Below are 20,465 nucleotides of genomic sequence, written 5' to 3'. Positions count from 1 at the left end.
TTATTTCTCCCTACTTAAAAAAAAATCCTTTGTGACACATCATAAAAGTTAAACCAATATAAATAAGATTTTATGTACACAGCTTTCTCTTCCCCTCTCACCTCATCACTTCAATGCTTCAAGGTCATTAAGACACCTTGTACTTTCATACTCCTGCCAACTTCTAGTATAACCCTTTTGGAAAATCATGGACAATTCCAAAGCAAAAGCCTTACAATTTTTACACTCTCTGACCCTATAATCCCATCTCTGAGAATTTAGCCTAACAGCAAAAACTTTAAATAAGCAAAGTGTCATGATGTCAAACGATAGTCACTGGAGTGCTATGTAGAAATTTGGGAAAAGTGTAAGTATAGCATACAAAGAGTTACATATAACAAGATAAAAATATGTATGGGCTAGTTAAAAACTATGAAAAGTAATCAAATTTGAATATGATTGTGGGTCTCTTTTTACAATTCTCTAATATTATTTCTACTCTTTTTCTTCCATTGAAAATGATGCACATATGAGAAAACAGAAGATTAAGAAGGCTTCTAGATACAACTGGTGATTGAGATTGTATTAGTCTGCATAGGCTTGTTAACCTTCTGTATTAAAAAATAATCTAGATAGGATTCTACGTGGTGTGGGCAGTGGTACTGAACCCTACAAGCATACAAAAGGTGGCATCCACCAGACAAAACCCAGTTTTGTTAAAGCTAGGGTGGTTACTTAAGTGCAATTGGTTAAGTCTGGATTTGGTATACCTAGATTCTTGCTCTGACCCCAATACTTTGCTTGCAGCCAAGTCTTTTATCCAATTTCTACTTAAATGTTGTAGTTAAGACTGTCGTCATGAACACGGTTCCTACGGCACTGCTACGGAGGAATACAAATTGAGTCTCCCTTTTTCCCAAACCTTCAACTTGCCCATATTCAGTATTTTGAGCAGCCTTGCTTTGCGCAGCTATAACAGTCTACTTTATCTATTTGTTTCTAAAATAAATATTTGTTTATGATATGCTGTGCACTGTGCTCAGTGCCAGGAATACTACAGGGAATAAACAAGGGAGGCAGTTTCCACCCTCAACGAGCTTACAATATAGTCAGGGATAAAAAAAGCAGTCCACTGCATTATGGCTTGAAAACTAGTCTGACAGGGAGGTAAATAATAATGCCCTGGATGCACAGAGAAAAGGAATGTTTCCTGGACTTGAGGATAATCAAGGACACTGAGCTCTCGGGGAAGAGCAGGCACAGGTGAAGGGAAGTACCATAAGGAACACTGTGTGCCCTTGAGGGTATAAAAGTTTGGTGAGATTTGGGATAATGGTAGTAAAAAAAAAAAAGTAATGAGAAATGAGCTGGCAAAGTCAGCAGAGGTCAGATCATGCGTAAGGAGTCTGGACTTGACCTTAAGAAGTAGGAAGCCAATGAAGGATTTCAGTAGAGGAATGACATGATCTGATTTTGTATTTTGAAATTTTTCCTTTTGGAGTATGGAAATGGAAACAGTAGCAGGGCAAGAAATACTAGAGGCAAGGAAACCAGTTAGACTGCTATAGTTTCCTGGGTAAGAAATGACTATGGCTGAACTAGGAATGAAACAAAAGGAGAAATATTGTGTTTCTCTAAGTACAAAGGGTGAGTAATGTTGGGAATCAGGCAAAGTAAAAACGATGCCTAGGTTTCTGATTTAGGTAACTGGATACAGTGCCATTCAGTGCACCAATGAACATGTGAGGGTGGTTGCTTAGGATGATAATGTGCTGTTGAGATGTCCAATAGGCAGTTGAAGGTACTACTGTTCTAAAGCTCAGGTCAGAGGTCTAGAGAGGAAATAACAGATTTGATAAGTCCTCCCAACAGGTGGGGAGATAAAGGTCATCCAGAGGAGTGAAGGGGGCTTAGAAGAGAACCTTGATAAACACCAATAATTAAGGGACGGGCACAGGAAGAGGAGCTCACCAAGGTTCAGCAAGAGACAGAGAAAGAAAACCTGAAGATATGAAGCCAGGGCACCATAAAAAGAGCATTTCTAGGAAGAAGTGCTTAACAATGCCCAGTACAGAGGCCCAGTAAGAGGAGGAACTAAGTAGAGGCCACTAGAATTGGTGATAAGGATGACCATACATGACCTTGGCCAGGGGAACCTCAGAGGAATGATGGGGCTGAAGCTAATGTAGCAAAGCAAGCCGAAGAAGAATGGAAGGGAAGGAAGAGCAGACACATTTTAAGAAGTCTGGCTATGGAGGAAAAGGCAATAGACGGTACTGAGAGGAATATGGGTTTGAGGGAGGGGGATGCGTATGTGCATGTAGTATTTTTACTGGCCATATTTAAAAAAAAAGGCAGAGAATAGCTTTGATGGCAGAAAGCTGAGGTAATCTTGATCTGTAAAGAATGCAGAAAGGGGCTTCCCTAGTGGTGCAGTGGTTGGGAGTCCGCCTGTCGATGCAAGGGACACGGGTTCGTGCCCCGGTCTGGGAAGATCCCACATGCCACGGAGCGGCTGGGCCCGTGAGCCATGGCCGCTGAGCCTGTGCGTCCGGAGACTGTGCTCCGCAACGGAAGAGGCCACAACAGTGAGAGGCCCACATACCGCAAAAAAAAAAGAAAAAAGAAGAATGCAGAAAGACCATCTGCAGAGCACAGGTGTGGGTAGGGCAGCAGAGTCGGCTTAGAAAAGTGAAGTAGCCACTGTGAAGAAAGAATGCTGCCTACGGAAAGGGGGAAGGTGCTGGGCAGCACTGAGAGCCAGGATGAGATTGCAGATAAGGAAGTTAATATGACCCACAACTTTCCAACTACATGAAAAATCAACTCCAGTGTGGATAAAGGCTGTGAGTGTGCATCCAGAGATCAGACTTGGCCAGCTGGGTACAACAGGAAAGCCAACTATACGAGGAGCTGAGGATATCGGTAAAGGAGAGTTGGGCTTAACATATGCTAGATAGGTAAAGAAATGCAGCTAGGGGGAGGTGAAAAAGGACTGGGTGATAGGTTCAATGAGGTAGAGGAATAGTGCAGTGGAAGTAACAGTATGAGTCCAAAAACGCCGCCAGTTCGAAATGAGAAAGCATCAGGAAGAGGTAGGAGGAAAACCAATGGTTATGAGAAGTAAAACGTACTTCCACCCTCCTCGCCACTCACAAAATATACAACCCTCTGGGACCATCCACTTGTCTGTCTTGTCCCCTACTCAGTTGTTATTCTCCTTTGCCCCAGCCACCTATTACTCCCCTTCCTACAACTCTTCCACTCCACTGCCCTCTGGAGTGCTAGCTCTATGGAAAACGGCACTGAACCTTCTCTTCACCTCCTTGTGGAAACCTGACTTTCCTGAAAATGCTGCCTCCCCTGCAGGCCTCTGACTCCTACACCTCAGGTTGGGGATCACGATCACTTACAAACTACTGTCCTCCATCCTCAAGTACCAACACCAGCAGTCCTTATCTTCCAAGTTTTCCTTTCACTCTAGAAGTTTCACTCAATGTGAAACATTATTGGCACTTAGTTTCTTTCTTTCTTCCCCCTCTCTCCTTCCCCTCTCCACTTTAAGTCCTGCTATCACTATTACTCATTATTATATGAATGCTCATTATTTGTATGGACAGCCACCCCCAAGCTCTCCATGCCTACTCACTAAGAAGCAAAGAGTAGAGAGCCCCAAGAGATACTTAAAACCCCCTGTGGCAGACTCACAGCAACGGGCTCAGCCCTAACCATACTAAAAATAAAGAAGCTAATTGAATTAAACCAAACTGAAAAGGCAAATTGTAAGAAGTCATGGTTGCTATAACCTAACTCTTCTTCCTTGATTACTCAATGCTTTTAAACAACAGAAATTAAGAAAACACAACAAGAACATGACAGAATTAGTTAATTCTTAGTAGCTCTGTGTCCAGCTCTATTTCCATAGTTCTAATTTATAATTCCAATTTGTGGAATGTTCTGTGAAATGTCACAGTCATCAATATTTCCAAATAACGAGTCTTCATTGATTAGGCCCCTCATCCTGACCCTATGACCTACATAGCCTCAATTCAGATCAGGAAATATCATCACTCTGCCTTTTTCTTTTTTAAAGAGGAACGAAATGAAAAATTACTATGCTAACTTTTGCTCATAATTTTATATCTTAAGAAAAGCAGGGGCTTCCACGGTGGTGCACTGGTTAAGAATTCGCCTGCCAATGCAGGGGACACGGGTTCGAGCCCTGGTCCAGGAAGATCCCACATGCCTCGGAGCAACTAAGCCTGTGCACCACAACTACTGAGCCTGTGCTCTAGAGCCCGCGAGCCACAACTACTGAGCCCGCGTGCCACAACTAGTGAAGCCCACGTGCCTAGAGCCTGTGTTTTGCAATAAGAGAAGCCACTGCAATGAGAAGCCTGTGCACCACAATGAAGAGTAGCCCCTGCCCACGCGCAGCAACGAAGACCCAACACAGCCAAAAAATAAATAATAATAAATAAATATATTTTTTAAAATCTTTAAAAAAAAGCAAGTTAAGTATCACCCAAATTTAAGATTCTTCTAACTTTATTCATCCATTATGTATTCAGAAACTAATAATTTACATATTGCTTTTACATTATCAGATCAATCCAAACCATTTTGGCGGTGCACTTTTGGCCATAAAATTTATAATCCAAATTTGCTGGCATTTAGTATTGTTAAAGAACCTGTATGATGCTCTAAAACTGATCACTTAAAATCAGGGTCTGCTCTTGTAGCCATTATCTTTATTGCTTGGTCTAAAAGTCAGTACAAGATAAAACAGGGGAGGCGGGCAGGGCAGGGGATGAGGTGGAGTGGGAAGGTACAAACGAATTTCCTGGTGAGTGTTAACAACTCTAGACTAATGGTGTGAGTGTTCTACCACATTTCCTCTCAGAGCCATTAAATAAAATGTGCCACTCAGGTAACAAGTCAGCTGGGATCTACACCAAAATCTGTGGGATCCCATGCTCTGTAAGAGACACCATGGCATTCTCCAACAGCCAGGAATGCATCCCCTCCTCTATTTCAGAGCCAGGACAATTAGTCCTTTTCTCTCAATGTAACCCTCTTCAGCAAGTCACACATTCTTTTGGAAGTTCTAGTGCAGAGCCCAACACTCTTCTGGCCTTTGGGCCATATGCACACTGCACCAGCCCCCCTTGACCTCAAAGGAATCCAATGGCAAAGCAGTGCCTAAAGCATACACAAAAGTGAGTCAAAGATGTTATAAGGTTCTTCAAATACTGTCAGTGGTAGTAATCTACTCCTATTCTAGAACAAGAATAAGCTCTGTAGAAAAAGTGTAAATACCACAATTACCATATATTAAACTGAAAATAAAGCAGAGGATTTATATTTAGTTATTGTGGCATCTGGCCGTCTCTGTGTAGGTCTTTCCCTGTGTAGCTCTTTGGAAAGATAACTGCTTTCACTCTATCAGAAAATTTTAAATTTTTGTCCTCCCACTACAGATCTTTTCAACACATAAATAAATCAGAAAGTAGAAAAGGTAGTAATTAAATTATCATGGCAAACATTTTCTTTTTAAATCATATATCTACTAAGAACTAGTCCTAAGACTATTTGAAGTATATAAAATTATTACATACTGGATGACAGTGGCATGCTAGGTATAAAAAAGATTACTATCTTAAATCACTACTCATTTAGCTTTAAAGCAAACAAATTATTACCGTGTGTTAAATTTTTTCAACAAAAATATTAAAAACTTTAAAAAGTGGGAGAAAAGGAGATCAGAAATTTAAAATCTTACAGTCCACATGTACCAGCTGAACAAGAGGAAACTTGATCTCCTTCACAAGACTTGATACAATGATTTTAAAGTGCTAACAATAGAGGGCTTCCCTGGTGGCACAGTGGTTAAGAATCCGCCTGCCAATGCAGGGGACACAGGTTTGAGCCCTGATCCAGGAAGATCTCACATGCCGCAGAGCAACTAAGCCCATGCACCACAACTACGAAGCCTGCGCTCTAGAGCCTCCAAGCCACCACTACTGAGCCCCCACGCCACAACTACTGAAACCTGCGCACCTAGAGCCCGTGCTCCGCAGCAAGAGAAGCCACCACAATGGGAAGCCCACGCACAGCAACGAAGAGTAGCCCCCACTCACTGCAACTAGAGAAAGCCCGCGCGCAGCAATGCAGACCTAACATAGCCATGAATAAATAAACAAACATATTAAAAAATAATAGTGCTAACAATAGAAACATGGTCATTTTGGTCTGATCATAAAAAGCCCTACTCTAAGAACAGGAAACCCAAGATTTTTTTCTCTTCACTACAACTAAGCTTGTATTATGGACAAATCAAGATTACCAGACCTATTTTAAGGATGGGGAAAATGCTCATAGTCTACCTTCTTAATAAGAAGGCTGATGGAAAAAATGAGATCATTTGTTTAGAATTTTTAATTTCCGGGGGCATAAATACATAAATAAATTTAGTGTAATAATTATAAGCCTTCCACACTAAGAGTACTTCAGACTTCTGCTTCTTTTAGCCTCATCTACATTTATGTTTACAGTGAGCTGTTATTAGCAATAAGCAAAAATCAAGCTATTTTCAGATATACTGGTACAGTTTCCTAAACATGTCCGATGCAAAAGTTATTAAAAACAGATTCCCAGACACCATTTCAGATCTATTTACAAGATTTTCAGGGAGAAATCTAGGAGTCTGAATATTTATAAGCACTCCAGGTAATTTCTATGCTCAGGTAAAGTTTAGGAAATACTGCAGCAAGAGCAACTCATTCCAGGGCAGGAGAATAAATTAGAAATCCACTGACTGGGTCCATAAATCACTTTCTTAGTCTACTTCAGCATAAATGTATTAACATAATGCCAGTTAGCATTCCTGAGGGCCTGCTGTGTACTTCATCCTATATGAATCACATTATATGTTATTCCACATAACAGTATAATAACCTCTTGGGGTGGACACTAGTTTTATCCAAGTTTTGTAGATAGGGAAAACTGAGGCTTTACATAATTTACCTGAAGTCACACAGTATGCAAGTGGCTCTGCTGGTTCAAAATCAGGCTGTTTGCTGGCAGCAGGCTGCCACCCACTATACTGTCCACTTCTAGCATCAAGTGAGAAGGAGTAAACATATGGCAAGAGCTGAAATGGAAAGTTCAGAAAGTTTTCTGGGTCAGAAAGTTTTCTTGACCAATGGCTTTCCTAATTTCAACTCTTTTTCCTTGGTTGAAACTAAAACTAAACAGTAAAAACTATTTTGCATACAAGAACATCATCTAATTGCTTAGAAAAAGAGATAAGCTACTCTATCCCTAATGATTGCTTATGTGATTCTAAATGGAGTGGGACTGTAGACCTGGTCTGAGATGCTGCTATCAGTTAGCCACTGCTGCTATTAATTAATTAGTTCAGTGACTGGGTTTTTATTTTATTGGGAGGGAGAGAAGGAAAACTCAGATTAACCATTACAACATTTATCTTAAACTCCAAACTCAAGAATGACCATCTTATTGATACTAATACTCCCAAGTATCAAAACTATAAACTGGCAATTGAGAATAAATTCTATGAACATTTTGTTATGATATAGTAAGTATATTCAAATTCACAAGATGGGTTCCCACTATGATAATTACATCAAGACTACAGTGTATTATTAAGTTTTATTTATTACTCACAGACCTGCATGTTAGATATTAAAAAAAACCCAAAACTTTGAATGAGACAATAAATGGCTTCATAAGAAAATATCATGGGGATCTCTTGAACAGTGATGTCCATGTCCTACAATATACAAAGATCTACACATGATTTGTAATATATAGAGAAAGCACACACATGTGCTTTCTCTACACATGTACCAAGAGACATGTACAGGAAATGTCAATGGCAGCATCATTTGGAATAGTACCCTAACTGTCCAAGAAGACAATGGGTAAGTCTATTATGATATAGTCATATACTGGAATACTAAATAGCAGTGAAAAGTAAATGAACTATAGCAACACATCAACAAGAACAAACTTCACAACATGTTGAACTAAAAAAGCAAGTTGCAAATGATTGCCTTCTATGTAATACTAATTAGTATTAAAACATGCTTGTTTACAGATACAAAACAAATGCAGCAGAAGTATGGAGGAATACACAGGAATGCCAGACATTAAATACCAAATTCAGGGGAGCTTTGGAGTAGAGAGGGGCTGTTCCCCTCCTCAAATATTTTTGCCATGTTTTATTTCTTAGAGCTAAGCACCAAAGGCTAGTGGTATTTTTAAATAATCAAGCTAACAATTACTTGAACCTGAAAATGTGATGCTCCCCCCCCCCCCACCCAATGCTAGTGACTTTAATGATACTGTAAGACCCCAAGCCTTGCACTTTTAGGTTAACTCATATTAAACTGCTAAATTTGTTGTAGATGAGAAAGTCAAATATTAACAATTCCATATAGTTCAAACTAATATTAAAATTCTCTGTATGAAAAGCAAAATAACAAAAAGTAATTGTTCATATTTTTCCTAAGAATTTACTATAAAGTGGTCTACATTTCATGGCAAGACTAAGGAAACAGGGTAGTAAAATTGAAGTAGAACGGATCACTTAACTGTCAATGGATGAAAATTAAGATAAACTACTCCCCTTTGATATAAAGTATTACTACTTGATTCTTTTCAAAGTACTTATACACATTAATAAATACTTAAAAGATCCTTGTTGGGCAAATCAAGCATTTATACATATAAAAACTGAAGTCCAGAGGAGAATCACCTTGTCCAAGGTTAAATAGGCAGTTAGCAGTCACAACACAGTTAAAACTAAATCCAGGTCCTGTTCCAAAATTAGTCACAATAAATTAATCAGAAGCTCAACAAATAAGAGAAACTTTTTTATTCAGTTTCAATCAAAGATTATGAAATGAACAATTAATGACAATGATCTGTGGAGTTCTGTCTCCCCTTTTAAACAATTTAAATATAAAAAGTTCTAAATTATAACCCACTGTTACTTTTGTAATAAAAACTCATTTCCCATAAAAATAATGTTTTAGGTAGTTATTAAGCCAACGCAATTTATAATTTAACTAGAAAACTATAATCCTTCTATGGCACTAAAGAAAATACACACTACATAAGCAGTCTGTCTCTCAATCCCTTCTACCTTTTTTCTTAAACTTTTCTAAAAGCACTAGTACTTTTAGAAAAAGGTTTAAATTAGAAAGAATGTTGGAAGAAAGAGTTTTGAGGAACATAATGAAGGAGACTTGGAGGCACTGTGCAAGGTTTTCAAAGGTAACAGCAATAGGTTTCTCAGAGAATAAAATATCACTCTTAAGAATCATCCCAGAACCAAGATAAACAATGTAAGACAGGTAGAGAGATTTTCCTGAGATAACAGAGACAGCAACGGAAAGGAGTTGGAAAAGACAAAATGAGAACAACTGTAAAGGAATTAACAGGGACACTGCACACTGAGGCAGAAGAAACAGTGCAGCACTGCACTGCAACAGCCCCACAGGGCAAATTGTAACAGCTCCCTCCCCAAACTATAAGGTCCATAAGTGAGTGAAACCACTAAGAAGGGGGGATGGGATTGCGGGTGGGGGTGGGAGGTAGTATCAGGTCATCTGGGTAATTTTTACATGTTAGGCATTTTTAACTCAAGAAGTACATATACTGAAATCTACCGATGCCTACAATTACTGTCTTAGATATTCTCATTTTTGCTTTCTTGTGATTAGGAAAGACGAATGACATGCTACCCAAATCTTTTCTGTTATAAAGGGCACCCTGGAAGCCACAATCATCTAATGCCAGATGTCTCTTAGTTGGTCTGCTCTCCTCAGCAAGGAAAATAGCTGCCAGGACACATGCATACTATACCATCAGAGAAAGGGGGGAGCGGGGGAGGGAGACCAACCTGCCTCTGCATTCAGCTCCTCTAGAAGCCCGCTGGTCCTCCAGGTAGCTCCTGTGTCCTGGCCTCCTACAGAATTACTGTGCTCTTGAACTACTGCAGCCGCCAATAAATTGTCCACATTTACCACTTCTGGCTCAGAGCTGGTGTCAGACATATCATAATGAGCTACAACTGGAGGTCCATCTAGGGAGGAAAGAAAATGTATACTTGTATCTAACTTGTGGGGTGAAAAATACTTCTGCAACTAAGAGCCCCCTAAATGCCAGTTGTCTTTATCTTATGATTCTACATGGTCAGAAAAGCTGCACTTTATACAATCTAATATTTTGTACATGATATGAAAGTGAAAGAGATAACCCGAGCTTACAAAGATGAGGGACACATTTGGCAAGGAGGGAAAAGGGTGTTATTATGAAGAACAAAGACAAGAATATACTGAACAAAAGTTACACTGAATTCCTGTCATTCTCCTAAAGAGCAAAAGATTAAGAAAAAGGGGAAGACTCTACAGTGAAAGTGAAACTGATTTTTTAAAGAAAAACACTGAGGCAAACTATTAAGCTCAATTTATATTTTAAGAGAATGAATCTAGTTTCTTCCTCTTAGTAGCTAATACTAGAAGTCCCTAATAGATTCAGAGAAGAAAATCAAATATATATTTTTCTACTTTAAGAGCTCTACTTGACTGACATCTATTTCCAGTAAAGCTCTTTTATAATAGTAGGGATGTTATGCATCTTACAATATGCTACAAAAAGACAATGCTCATGAAATCCATCTTCAGGATTTTGCTTTGGATGTCTTATGAGGGATATTTCTATTTTATTTTCCCTGACAAAAACAACCAGCTCAAACTCCAAGGAAATGATACACAACCTTATGGGTTATTTGAGAGGAAGATGTTAAAATTCTTAGAAAAAAGAGATCCCTTCTACCTCCAAATCACCCTAACTAGCTGAAAATGGCAGCTGAGCTCTGAAGTAATTATACTGCAGTGATTCATGCTAAAATAATTCAATATTCATGCTTGTAAAATAGATACATGCTTTAAAATGCTACCCTTTTCTAATATAAAAGCAGAAAGCAAAAATAAAGTTTTCAGTCAACTATGAAACACATCCCTTACTACTACTGCCATTTTAAAATAAAATGCTTTTCCTCCCCCAAGAGCTATTTATGAAGTGCAAGCAAATCACTTATTTCCATAAAGATTTCTTAATATAATCCAACAAATTAACATTAAACAGACCTATTTTATGAAACTCTTGACTATGAAAGAATACATATGCCAACGAATCATTAAAATAGAACACAATGAAGGATTACTGTTTTAATACAAACATCCATTGTGTAAACTGTCACTAAACAAAACATGGAACACACTTGGGGTACTTATCCCTTAAGACTAAGTTCCCAAGCCATAGGTTTATGTAGCAACATTTTTAAAATAAAAAATGACCAAACATAAAAGCAAATGAGTTGTTAAGTGCCACCGTATAAGGAACAGACATGTCACAATATGAAATTCTGACGATCATGACAATTTCAGTTGACTACTTAAGAATAATTTCCAATTCCCAAAAGGGTAAATCATGTTCATAAAATTCAAGAGTGTGGCCTCAGTATCAGTTAGCAATGGATTTTAGATCAAATAGCAAAAAACTGGTTCATGTCTGAGGTTTTTCTTTTCTAAAAAAGAAAAGAAAGCTGTAACATTTATGGAGTTCTCGTCAGAGTTCAAAATGATTATTATGGAATAATAAGATACTGTGTGATGTCCAAATAGTTGGTTGCAGAAAATATGAGGGTCAAGTACAATATTGACTATTTGACCAAATGTTCTATTTTTAAAAGGGCTTTATTAAGTGTTTTGTGTTTGAAAAAAAAAATAGTGATTTATTTTAAAATTTATATCACAAATACCATTCACAACCTCTTGCCCTCACATTCCCCCCACCACAACCAAATTGAGGCAACAGGTCAACAGTCAAGTCAAAATTGTACCACTCCTACATGTGAAATCATGCAAAAAGTATAAGTGTATATGTACATGCAGAGTAACATCACCTACCCATGGAAATAACTTGTCTGAAAGTCTTCATCAGTAGGATATACAAGCATAAACTTGTTATCTGGCTTCATTCTTGTATCTTCCATATTTCCAAACAGCACACCTTATAGCTTAGCTTAAATTTAGTATTCATCATAAACAAAGACAGTAATATTTTCACATTTTAATTATACTTAAAAATTAAAATAAATTATCACTGTCAATTTTTATATCTAGTATATTCAAACAATGACAAGTCAGTACTATATCAACTTTAATAAAGTAAAGGAAAGGTTGCCTTTCCAACTTTGCCTTCCAACAAGAACCCACAATTAAGGATCTTGTGTTCCAAAGTCATCTTATACTTATTAGCAAACCAAAATTAAATAAGATGTGTTCAAAGCACTTAGCCTCAGGGCTTGGACTTTGAACCGCTAAGTGTGAATATTAGCTAACTGATGGGGACAATCTCTGATATTCTTTAAAAACACAATTCTTGCTACACAGCAGAATTAAGAGACAGGTAAGATCCTTTTAAAATAAGTATCTCTTGAAGGAAAAAATAAAATCAAACCACTGAGGAGGAGCTAGAAAAACTCAGCATATTAATAACAGAAGCAGCTAGCTACGCTTCCAGTTTGACTCCACCAATTCATTACAGGATGGAATAAACATGAAGCTACTGTCCTTCCTCTCGCTGATTGTTAAAACAACTGCACCGCTACTAAGATTATTTTGACTTTCAAAAACATCAAAAGAGTCACTTCAAGTAAAATTACACATGGAAACATTTCCAATTTAAAATGTAGTCACTAAGCAGTCCATGTTTACAACATAAAAGGTTATCCAAACCGTACATTCTCCCATTTGGTATCTGTCAATCTTACAACATCAATTTATAATGATGAACTTAACTAGTTTTTCTATAGTCATTAAGAGCATCTCTCTATAAAGGTAAATTTAACACAATTATTTAATAACTACTTGGTCTGTAGTTAATCCAAGTGCTGTTTCTTCTCCTGATTGAAATATCTTGAAATTTTTGCTGCTCATTACAAGGGAAGAAAAATAAAAGGTCAAGCAATCCACCGACTATGATTTATTTCAGAACATCAACTTGTCTATATTATGCTAGATAGGTTTGTGTCCTCTCTCTGACTTCCTAGTCTATAAACAGGTTCTAACTTTTCAAATACCAAAATACAGATGTATCTGTTCATCACACATTCCTGATACAGTGAAGTTTACCCCTGTGTGACTTTAAACCTTCTGTATTATTATCGACAAATGTTTAATTTTATGAATTAGTTTCCTTTTATTCAAATATGTTCTCTTCTAAATCTCATGGAAAAAATTTGAATCACAGAAACAAAAAACCAAAGCAAACCAAAGCCTAACATCCTCTACTACGTTTATCTCTGACAAATCCCTCTTTTCAAAGTTAACAACAAAAAGCACAGAATTTTAGAACTACAGAATACATAATTTACCAGGCTCATTTTACAGATGAGAAATTTGAGTCCTCGGTAGGTGAAACCAGAATAGTTTACAGTTGTTATCAGTGATGAGGGAATGGGAAATATACAGAATGAGACTGGGAGCAGCATAGGAAGTACACAGATTTTTGGCAGCAAATACGTAGGTTAAAGTCCTGCCTACTTAACTGTATGACTGTTTGTTCACAGGGTTATGGTTAAGGTTAAAGACATAACACAGAACACAATAGTTCAAACACTGGTCCAATGCCCCACCTTTCCATTATAATTAGCACCTACCCTACTTCATTATTTGCTTGCTTATCTTTGTATGTAAACTCTGCTGTACACAGCCTGCAAGCAAGAAGCTTTGAGAAATCATCACTGACTGGGCTGGTGCCTTCTACTGGTCATAGATTAACCCACTTGTTAAGTAAATGCTTTGCTGGGATTAATGAGGTCATCACACATGTGGCTTTCGTATTTTTATTTTTGTTTGAAGTGAAATGCCAGCTTGGATGTATTCATATGAAAGTGTTTCAAAGCCAAATAGAGATCATTTGGGATTATTTCATATTTGGCATCATTCTTGCCTACAGAGAGAGCCCTTGCACTAACACAAGTTTTGTCAGTCTCCCAGTATGAAATCTAATCAAATCTAGGAAACAGAATTCCTCTTGTATCCCAGAGACATCTGGAAACACCACTCCTCCTTCTCTCTCTATTGCTAAGTCTTAGGCCCAAGAAAAGGTGGGGCAAATGGACAAATACAGTGTTTGCTCATTCAATTCCCATTTCAATGGCTATAGTAATATACAATAAAACCCAGAATAAATCCCTTCTCTCCTCTTTACTACAGCCAATCTCCCCAAACCCCTCACTAGGAGAGAAAAAAAATCCACCTTGCTGCAAAGGACCCCACAGAGGTTCTGTTGCCCCAGTCATTAAAGGGCCTAATAAACCCAGTGCCATTATCTACAACATCTAGAGAGAGTGGGAGGGGGTGGAAATCACACTCAGCCTCAATCCAGATAGTGAGATTCAAAAAGTTACATCTAAAAGAAGAGTTCTTAGAAATTACCTAGGCGAGGAGTCTAAGAAGGAGGAGCATGTGTGTGGTGACTAAGTAAGGAAAAGAAGTGTAGGGGGAATAAGGTGTGGGCCTGAGGGACTGAGAAAAAGGGAAAACCTCAAGAGTTGCAGAAGGGAATTTGCATTTTGGTAGAACCTATCCAATAAGAAAACAGCTTTTTCATTACACATCTAAATATTTACCAAGATGAAAACTGATTATTTTGCAAATGAGAAAAAATACTTGAGAATACATATGCTGTATTTTATTACTATCAGTATATATACATACATGGAGCGAGAACAATTCGAATAAAAAGAAAACAGTCATTTTCAAAGCATCTCTTGGAAAAGATAACTACATCAACCAGAAAAGACAAAAAATCTATATAGAAAAGGGCCATCTCTAGAAAAACAACTTTAAATACCAAAACTGTGTATCTTTTCTTTATAACAGTAGCATAAAGCTCTTTTAGAAAGAAGAAAAATAAGAAGATAGTGCTAAATGAAAATGAAATGCAGCAATATGCACTGAAATTTTATGTTTAAGAGTTAAAAAAACATTTTAAAAATAAAATTGAGTCAATAACTATTTTGTACTTTTCGCATTATACTCATCTCAATTATGAAAAATTTAGATGTTATAGTTTCCAAGGGAGGAATAAAGTTTTAAGGATTACATCTGTTCTTACATCATACTGACAAAAAAACAGGTCATTTTGCCCACCCAGAAAAGTTACCTACGATACTGATGAAGAGTTAACTTTGAAAGTATCAAAGAGGAAGTAAAAGGAAATATTCAAGATTAAATACAGAAAACAGGGCACTTGAAGAGGTCACCATCTTTCAATTTATCTTTGTATCTCAGGGACAAATCCACAACCTACTGCTTTGAGGATTCAGATCTATAGAGAACAAAACTAAAATATCTGTACTACATACACGAAGGAAGAAGATGAAAATCAGATATGACTTTAGCTACATCCTCATGTCTATGTACCCTGCAAAAGACACATCCATTCCGGCTTTTTGATTATTCCTCAATGTAGTTTAAATTTTGATATTTTCTAAATATTCCTAAATTTTTAATAGGATAACTTAGAAGGACATATAAAAGAGAAGAATCTCCACCTTTTATGTTAACACTGGTATTTTGTTATTTTCTTTTTTGATATACCAACTACAAAAAAACCTGAAAATTATCCGAAAAACATCATGTAAAATCTATTATTAGTGATACCTAATTCCATTATGGAAAAGCAGGTTTCCTGACTCAGGAACACCTAATGTGAATTAACTGGCAGGGAATCACTATAACTAATGCAATATGATCCTAAAGAGAGTAACAAGAAACATTTCTTTTTTAAAATTTTTATTTATCTAGGTTAGTTGATACACTTCAAATGCAGAGTTAGGTAAAAGATATAAAGAAAATGCAATAAAAATTAAAATCACAGTAATTTGATAACATTCTTCCCAAATCTTAAAGTTATAATATGAATACCTTCATTACCAAAGAATACATTTCCTCGTGGATTATTATTCCTTCATTTCTTAGGATGTCTTCTATTTTAAGATGTAGTAATTTAAGATACTATGAAAAGATCTACTCATTACTAGTAAACTAACAGTTTGGTTTCAATCCCCACTAACTTTCCTAAACGTCAGAGAAATTAAAAACAGAAATCAAGAAAAAAATGAAAAGTATAGAACTCGGAAGTTATTCACGTTGATTACAATTAATGTACTCATACAACTGTTCTAGACAAATTAAAAAGACAAGTTTCTTATCTGTACAGTGATTAAGGGCACATACACCATTTTTAGAGAAGATTTTGAGAATTATTCTTTGAGAACAATTTTTATTAGAACAAATTTAATAATAAATTAATAAATTTTCAGTTTAATAAATTTGCTGAAATTGTTTTGATACTGTATTTTCTGACATGTGGAACTCCACAAAATCTTTTTCATTGTGCCCTCACTGTACCATTTAAATAATACCAACAGAAGAGAGGAAATCAATACAAGTTAAACAAAATATAACAGGTAATTATTTTTAAAAGTCACCTTCTGTAAAATAACTTGCCTATAATATGTTACTCTAAACAAATGATACATAGCATGAAGTCTATTCACCATCTTTCCTATAATTTTCATATAACTGTACCATCAGGCAAATTTAGCTGTATATTAAAAATGAAAATTATCAGTAATATCAATCTGGGTGTTTTGTTTTGCTCAACAAAAGAAATCACTATAGCATTTCTTTCATTAACAGCAGATTTAATACATTTAAAATGACTTCATTTCTAATATTCTGACTTGCATACGAATTTTAAGTAATAAATCTAATTAAACTGAGCTATACCTTGACCCAGAGACTAGAGTCTCTGCTGTTAAATATACCTAACACTAAGGAATGACAAAAGCAATGATGCAAAATAAACTAGTTCATGTATATTCTTTTACTCAGTCGGCTAATGAAACAAACAAGTGGTCCAAACCTTTACTTGATAATCTAAGAAATAAATTTTTCCCTTTAACTAATCACCCTAACTAGTATGTGGGCAACTTTTTTTCAACACACATTTAGGAAGCAATAAATGGATACATTAATGACCGGAATCCATTAAAATCCCTGTAGACTATTGCATAGTTATGTCTCCAGCAACCTGCCAACTATAACATTAATAAAAATACAGAATTAATTATTTCAAAATTCTGAAGGTGGGTACACATACACGAGCACGTGCACAAACATACCCCCTTGAGACTAGGCTTATTCCTTTGACTTGGTAACAAAAAACAGGCTTTCTCTTGGGGCCCCAAAATGACAGAACCTTTATTCTAAATTTAAAAAAAAAAACACACTTCATGCAAAATATTAAGTTTTAAGATTTTAATTTTACTGAACTGTGTTCTAAATTAAAATTTTATTTGAGCTCTTATTACACTCAAGTTTTAATAAGCACACAAAGTACACATCAATATAATTAAAAGTTATCATCTAATGAGTGGCTCGCATAACCTGATAATTCTAACCTGCTGATTAAATTCTCTTAAAATGATTAGAAATCTAATGTCCTAGAACACTGAACTAGTATAAACTAGGCAGAAAACAGTCTATAGACAGATTATTAGAAAACATTTATCTTCACTGCCCCCCCTTTTAAATACCAGCAACTAAATTCCATATGTACCCATTAGAGATGACATAATCCAGATACGGGATTATATTCTTAAATAAAAAGCATTTGGACCATGTCTAGATTAATGCTATAACTTGAAAGAAGTTTCTGTCCAGCATTAGCCCTTTATACACTACAAAAAGTCCAAACAGGATATATTTCTTAACCTTCTTAAAATTCTAGGAAAATTAAGGGAATTAAAGGGAAGTTAAGGGAAGACCACTAGGCACTTCTAAAACAACACCTACATAAAAATGCCACCACATAATCCAAAAATAATTCCCACTTCTTTGTATTAGTACATATAAGTACTATAATCTTAGGAATACAGACTTTGCCTCAGTGAAAGAGAATTCAACAATCCACAACAGCAGTCAAGTTTTTTTAAAACTACTTCAAATACTTAATACTTCTTTGTCCATAATACAAAAACAAATTTTTCTGAAAGAAGAATTTTTAAATTGTGCAACCTGGAAAAGGTATAATCACTTTAAAGCACAACTCATATTAAAAAAAACTACTGTTTTTCAAAACAATACTCTTTAAGACAGCAACACATTTTCAAGGCACTGTGAGAAACTGAAAATCAGGGGGAAACCTGTATATATGTTTCTGCTATAAAATTATTCTTAAGGTTAAACTCTCAAAACCACAGAATGTCAATTTTTACTTCAGAATAAATTTTAATATTTTGGCATATATTCTATGAATTAAATCAATATATTCTGGTGTTCCTTTTCTTTCTATCAAAACCTGTCCACATCTTTATCCAAAATTATGTAGAAAAGGCTTCCCAAAATTATTAACATCTTCTCAAATATTCAAAATATTATTTTTACCTTGAATATCAATTATTAAAACCTATGTCTGATAATTCCATTAAATTGACATTTTTCTCTAAAAGGCAAAAAAAAAATCTGTAGATCTCCTACTCTGTTATCTAGTAACAACAAGAATTAGAATATATCCCAGTCAATACTAGGAATATGTCTATATGTTATTCTTAAAGGATTCATTAATTATTTTCTATTTTAAAATTAAAAGGCATTCCACTATATGCTTAATATATGAAATATTAAATCATGAAACAAAAAAGAAATCTGTTAAGTGCCTGAAGCAGTTTATACATGCATAGAAAAGCAGTCATGTTAACATGCTGAAATTAAATTAACATTTTCTTATATCTAAGAATCCATGTCTAGTAAAATCTGTGATGCCAGGGAGAATTTGAAGACAGAACAAACTTCCCTGAAAACATCGCAACTACAAGTAAAGATTACAGATTAGTTAAAAACCTGTCAGTCACCCAAAACCAATCTGCTCTTCCTGTTGACATAAAACTTAATTTAAAAAAAAATTGGCTGAAGTAGTTTACAAGTGTTGCACTATCATTTCAGAGAAACTCCCAATTCTCATATATCAAGTTCTAAAAAGAAAAAAACCACAAGTCATTTTTCACTTCAAAACTAGAAGAGCAAAATAAATTGACTCAGTCTATTACAGTTAATTTACAAGGTATAAATGTCTGAATATAGAACTAAATAGAAAAAGTGGTGACAATTTTTCTGAGTGGTTACTGGTAAATTACTAAAATAAAACAGAGGTCTTTATTGTTTATACAGTCGACCCTTGAACAACACAAGGGTTGGGGCTCCCACCCGCGCTGCACAGTTGAAGAAAATCCACATAAAATGTTACAGTCTCTGGTTCTGCATCCACGAATTCAATCAAGCTCAGATCGTATAGAACTACAGCACATATTTAGTGAAAAAAATCTGCATATAAGTGGACCTATGCAGTTCAAAATCCTGTTGTTCTTGTGTTAACTATACATGAAACTCCAAATATGCCACCTATCTTTCCTCTTGCAAAACACAGAATTAGATCTTTTCCAAAGTTGCAACTACATTAAATATTAAAATAATTAACCTTATTCATATTGAGAAGTTATTAGGTTATAAATTTGAAGGGAAAGACTACTAAATTTTTATTGTAAGTAAACCCAGTAGAAAGTACAATTTTAAAAAAACAGGTAATGTTAGCAAAGTTATATAGTCCTACTGAAAATTTTCTTCCTAATTTAGCTTTTTCTCACAATATTCCTACCAACCCAGAAAAGATAAAATACCAGTATCTCCCAGTCCTAGGCCACACATTAAAAATCTATCATGTTGCAAAACCTTTCAATGCTGTGCTATTTTCTCCCCTTTGACACACTCCATGGGCTCTTTAACATGCCATTTATTTTCAGTCCAGGGATTGAAAACAAAATTAAATTGGTAGTACATTAGCCAATACACTTAGTCACTAGTAATTTAAAAACCCATTCAATACACACCCTTAATAGAGTGACCATTTCATCTGTATCCTCTAGAGGTACCCTTTACATCAGAGCACCAAACAATTCCTCTGGATGATGTCTGCCAGGTTACTGGCTCAGGCACTGAGCTTTAAGTTAAAGCTCAAAATAAAAATTTATCTATGTAACAATGAAAACTACTATTTTTCTCATGCATGAAATCAAACTCCTTTCTAATCCGCTTTCCCTACAGTATCTTGCATAGTAGGTACAGAGCATTAATTTGCTTGAAAATAATTCATTCTTCCTGCATACAAAGGCGATTTAATATAATTCATTAAAGACTAGCAACAAATTAGTTCATTAAATGACATACGAAAGAATGATAGAAAAGTGTTCATGCAATATATTCACTCATGACCTCCAGAGCGGAATTAATTACATCATTCCTCCTATTGGAATCAGAAGG

At 35.8% G+C, this 20,465-nt stretch overlaps 1 protein-coding gene across 11 annotated transcripts in view; it reads right to left on the bottom strand.

The window, feature by feature from the left end:
• Window positions 1–20,465, bottom strand: part of ARK2N (arkadia (RNF111) N-terminal like PKA signaling regulator 2N) — a 100,664-nt gene that overhangs the window by 43,630 nt on the left and 36,569 nt on the right. For 9 of the 11 annotated variants that reach the window (XR_012325386.1, XR_012325387.1, XM_033837714.2 and 6 more), the window contains one exon: window positions 9,911–10,093. The exons of the other annotated variants lie outside the window; for them this stretch is intronic. Coding sequence is in view for 7 of the 9 variants with exons in the window: in XM_033837714.2 (XP_033693605.2) it covers window positions 9,911–10,093 (183 nt within the window). In the remaining 2 variants the exon portion in view is untranslated. The remainder of the gene's footprint in view (window positions 1–9,910; window positions 10,094–20,465) is intronic. 11 annotated transcript variants of the gene reach the window in all.

The sequence above is a fragment of the Tursiops truncatus genome, chromosome 13 (genome assembly GCF_011762595.2).
Source record: "Tursiops truncatus isolate mTurTru1 chromosome 13, mTurTru1.mat.Y, whole genome shotgun sequence".
Classification (NCBI taxonomy): Eukaryota; Metazoa; Chordata; class Mammalia; order Artiodactyla; family Delphinidae; genus Tursiops; species Tursiops truncatus.
The sequence above is the reverse complement of the archived record's forward strand: the minus strand, read 5'-3'. Positions and strand labels throughout refer to the sequence as shown.